Source organism: Chaetura pelagica, unplaced genomic scaffold (genome assembly GCF_000747805.2).
Source record: "Chaetura pelagica isolate M959 unplaced genomic scaffold, ChaPel_1.0 scaffold1473, whole genome shotgun sequence".
Taxonomy (NCBI): Eukaryota; Metazoa; Chordata; class Aves; order Apodiformes; family Apodidae; genus Chaetura; species Chaetura pelagica.
Window position 1 is genome coordinate 11,825 of NW_009952615.1, and position 4,039 is coordinate 15,863.

General features: G+C 57.9%; 1 protein-coding gene across 1 annotated transcript in view; it reads right to left on the minus strand.

The window, feature by feature from the left end:
- LOC104385303 (bromodomain-containing protein 2-like) overlaps positions 1-3,729 on the minus strand; it is a gene marked incomplete at its 5' end in the record, with an annotated part of 5,679 nt that extends 1,950 nt beyond the window's left edge. Inside the window, 6 exons of the mRNA XM_009993739.1 lie at positions 10-30; positions 121-375; positions 465-593; positions 1,482-1,853; positions 3,232-3,434; positions 3,588-3,729. Of these exons, the coding sequence (XP_009992041.1) occupies positions 10-30; positions 121-375; positions 465-593; positions 1,482-1,853; positions 3,232-3,434; positions 3,588-3,729 (1,122 nt within the window). The remainder of the gene's footprint in view (positions 1-9; positions 31-120; positions 376-464; positions 594-1,481; positions 1,854-3,231; positions 3,435-3,587) is intronic.
- Positions 3,730-4,039: the final 310 nt, after the last annotated feature.

Consider the following 4,039-nt stretch of genomic DNA (forward strand, 5'->3'; position numbering starts at 1 on the left):
GCCAGCCACCTGCGCGTGCACGGCCCGCAGCTGTGGGGGGAGACACGGGGGGTGAGGGGGGACGTGGGGAGCAGCTCCTTGGTGGGAGGAGAAGACTCGGGCTCTGCTCCGGCCACTCACCTGCTCCTGCAGCTCCGCCAACCTGTTGGCACGTTCCTCCTCTGAGTCCGAGCTCTCCTCACTCTCTGAGGAGCTCTCACTGCTGCTCTCCTCCTCCTCTTCGTCATCTTCATCCTCCTCATCCTCATCCTCGTCGCTGGAAGATTCCTCAGAGGAGGATTTGGAAAGAGCACCGGGGAGAGGAGCAGACACCGAGGGCGGGCTGGCGTCCTGCGGCTCGTCGGGCATCTTGGCATAGCTGAACTCAAAGACGTCCTGGGGAGCAGGGGGGGGTTTGTTGGGAGAGTTGGGGGTGGGGGGACACTCTGGGGGGACACACGGACACTTGGGGACACCCCACTCACCTGTAGTTTGCGAGCCATGGCCACCACGTCGTGGTCAGGGGGGTTGTATTTGTAGCAGTTGGAGAACATTAACCGGACATCGGCGGCGAATTCTTGCGCGTCGTGATAGTCCCTGTTCTCCATCTTCCGCTGTGGGGAGGGTGGAGATGGATAAGGGGGCTCCAAAAAAAGGCTCCTTCACCCTCAGGTCTGGGATGATCCCACCATGGCACCCATGGACCCAACTGAGACAGCACCATCATGGTGGGCAGCCAAGAACCCAACTGAGAAGGTCGCACCACAGTGGGCAAGCAAGGAGAGGACTGCGAAGATCCCATCACCCTGGGTACTCAAGGACCAACTGGAAAGGTCCCACCATGGTGGGCACCCAATTGACACAGTTCCAACATGGTGGGCACCCAACTGAGAAGGTCCTACCATCCTGGCCACCCAAAGACCCAACCAAGAAGGACCCAACTGAGAAGGTCCCACCACCCTAGACACCCAGGGACCTATAACTAGGGAGGACCCAACTGAAAAGGTCCCACCACAGTGGGCACCCATGGATCCAACTGGGGAGGTTTCACCACCCTGGGCACCCATGGAGCCAACTGAGCAGGTCCCACCACACTGGGCACCCAGGGACCCAAATGGAAGAACACAACTGGAAAGATCCCACCACGGTGGGCACCCGTGGACCCAACTAGGAAAATCCCAGCACCCTGAGTAATCATGGATCCAACTGGGAAGGTCCCACCACCCTGGGCACTCATGGACCCAACTGGAAAAGTCTCACTACCCTAGACACCCAATCAAGAAGGTCCTGCCACGGTGGGCACCCAAGGACCCAATTGTGAATGGCACAACTGGGAAGATCCCACCATGGTGGGCACTCGTGGACCTAACTGGGGAGGTTCCACCACCCTAGGCAAGCAACTGAGAAGGTGCCACCACAGTGGGCACAGAAAGACCCACTGAGAAGGACCCCACTGAGAAGGTCTCCCAAAACAAAGCCTCCCAAGCCTCTCAACCCCCCACCTTGATGGTGCTGAGGTCCATGGGGTGCTTGATGATCTCGTGATAGTCGTGCAGCCCCAGGGCCGAGGCATCAACGGGCTTGTAGAAGGGCCAAGCGTAGGCCGCGTGCTTCTTGGAGAGCAGCTCCTTCAGGATCCCGTTGCAGTACTTGAGCTGCTCTGACAACTTCCCCTTCTTGGAGGTCTGATGCTGTTGGGAATCTGGGAGATCCTTCCTGGGGGGTTTGATGGGACGACCGCTCTCCCGACGCGCCGGGATCTTGGCGGCTTTGGCCTCCAGCAACGTGGCCGACGGGGAGGACTCGCCGCTGGTGGCGATGATGGCCGTGGTGGTGGGGGTGGTGGTGTCTGCTTTCCGCTTCACCCCCTTCTTCTGCCAGGAAAACAAAGAGAGTCATGGAATGGGATGGCTTGGAGGAGTCTTCAGGAGGTTGTGGGTTGGGTTGGAAGGGCCCTAAAGATCATGGGTTGGGCTGGAGGAGCCCTAAAGATCATGGGTTGGGCTGGAGGAGCCCTAAAGATCATGGGTTGGGCTAGAGAAGCCCTAAAGATCATGGGTTGGGCTGAAGAAGCCCTAAAGATCATGGGTTGGGCTGGAGGGGTCTTCAAAAGGTTGTAGGTTGGGTTGGAGGGATCCTGAAGATCATGGGTTGGGCTGGAGGGGTCTTCAAAAGGTTGTAGGTTGGGTTGGAGGGATCCTGAAGATCATGGGTTGGATTGGAGGGATCTTCAAAGTCGTAGGTTGGGTTTGATGGGCCCTAAAGATCATTGGTTGGAGGAACCCTGAATATAATGGGTTGGGTTGGAGGGATCTTCAAAGGTCGTGGGTTGGGTTGGAGAGGCCCTGAAGATCATGGGTTGGAGTAGCCCTGAAGATCATGGGTTGGAGGGGCCCTGAAGGTCATGGGCTGGAGGGGCCCTGAAGGTCATGGGCTGGAGGGGCCCTGAAGGTCATGGGCTGGAGGGGCCCTGAAGGTCATGGGCTGGAGGGGCCCTGAAGGTCATGGGCTGGAGGGGCCCTGAAGGTCATGGGCTGGAGGGGTCTCCATTCAATCTTTAAGGTCCCCGTTCGGATCTTCAGGTCCCGGGTCGGATCTTTAGGTCCCCAGTCGGATCTTTTAGGTCTCCATTCAATCTTTAGGTCCCCGTTTGGATCTTTAGGTCCCCATTCAATCTTCAGGTCTCCGTTCAGATCTTTTAGGTCCCCATTCAGACCTTTAGGTCCCCGGTCGGATCTTTTACATCCCCGGTCGGGTCTTTTAGGTCCCCATTCGGATCCGTGGGCCCTCGTTTAGATCTCTGGGTCCCCGCTCCGATTTTTGGGTCCTCTTTTCAGATCTTTGGGTCCTCTTTTCAGATCTTCAGTCTCCACGTCCCTGTTCCAGGCGCCATTTGTTGTCGCGGAGGCGTCGGCGAGGGAAGAATGCAGCCAATCAATATGATTGATAGAGCAAACGTCTTCACTTTATTAGAAATGACAGGCACTTATTTACTCTCTTCCCGTACGTACGTGGACACTTATGATTGGTCAGTTGTACCAGAGCCTGCCACCCCTTCAGGAACTGGAAGGTGCTCCAAGGTCTCCCTGGAGCTTCCTCTGGACTCTCTCCAGGAGCTCCATGTCCTTTTGATGTTGGGGGTTCCAGAACTGAAGCCAGTTCTCCAGCTGGGGTCTCCCCAGAGAAAAACAGAGGACAAGAACCATGTCCCTTGCCCTGGAGGACCATCCCCACCACCCCCTGTGCTCCTACCTTGGCCACAGGCTGGGTGGGCGCGGGTGGTGCCAGGACGGGCGGGGTGGGCGAGTGCAGCGATTTGAGGAGGGGGGTGGCAATGACTGAGGGGTGGGGGATGTTGACAATGGTGGTGGGGATGTCAGGACTTGGGGTGTAGACGTGGGACACCGAGGAGACAGCTGGGACCTGCTGGGCAGCCGTCAGCCCCGCCAGGAGCGCTGGGGAGAGACAAGATCCCCCCCATCCTCCATCAGCATCTCTGGCGCATCAAGGAGCCACCACAATCCCACCTCTGGGGTCCCACCACCCCCCTGGGACCCCACCAATCCCCCACCCAAGTGACCATCCCACCCCAGGTGGTGGGACCATACCTGCTGCTCTGGATGCTCCCTTCTTGTGGCTGTTCTTGGCCACCGGCACCACGATCTCCTGCTCTTCTGGTGGCATCTGAGCCACCTTCTGCAGGAAGATCTTCTCCAGGGTCTGGGCCATCAGAACAATGTCATCTGTGGGCTGTGGGGAGGACCAGAGGCAGTGTTAGACCCCACCAGGAAGGTGCCATGGGCATCACCAGTGGGTGGTCACAACTGGAGTTAGAAGGAACCTCTACAGATTATGGAATCCAACCCCCTACTAGAGCAGGATCCCCCTGGAGCACATTCCCCAAGGCTGAATCCAGGGGGGTCTTGAATGTCTCCAGAGAAGGAGACTCCACCACCACCCTGGGCAGCCTGACCCAGGGCTTTGTCACTGTTAAGTTCTCTCTCAAATCCAGATGGAACTTCCTAAGTTCCAGTTTGTGCCCACTGCCCATTGTCCTGTC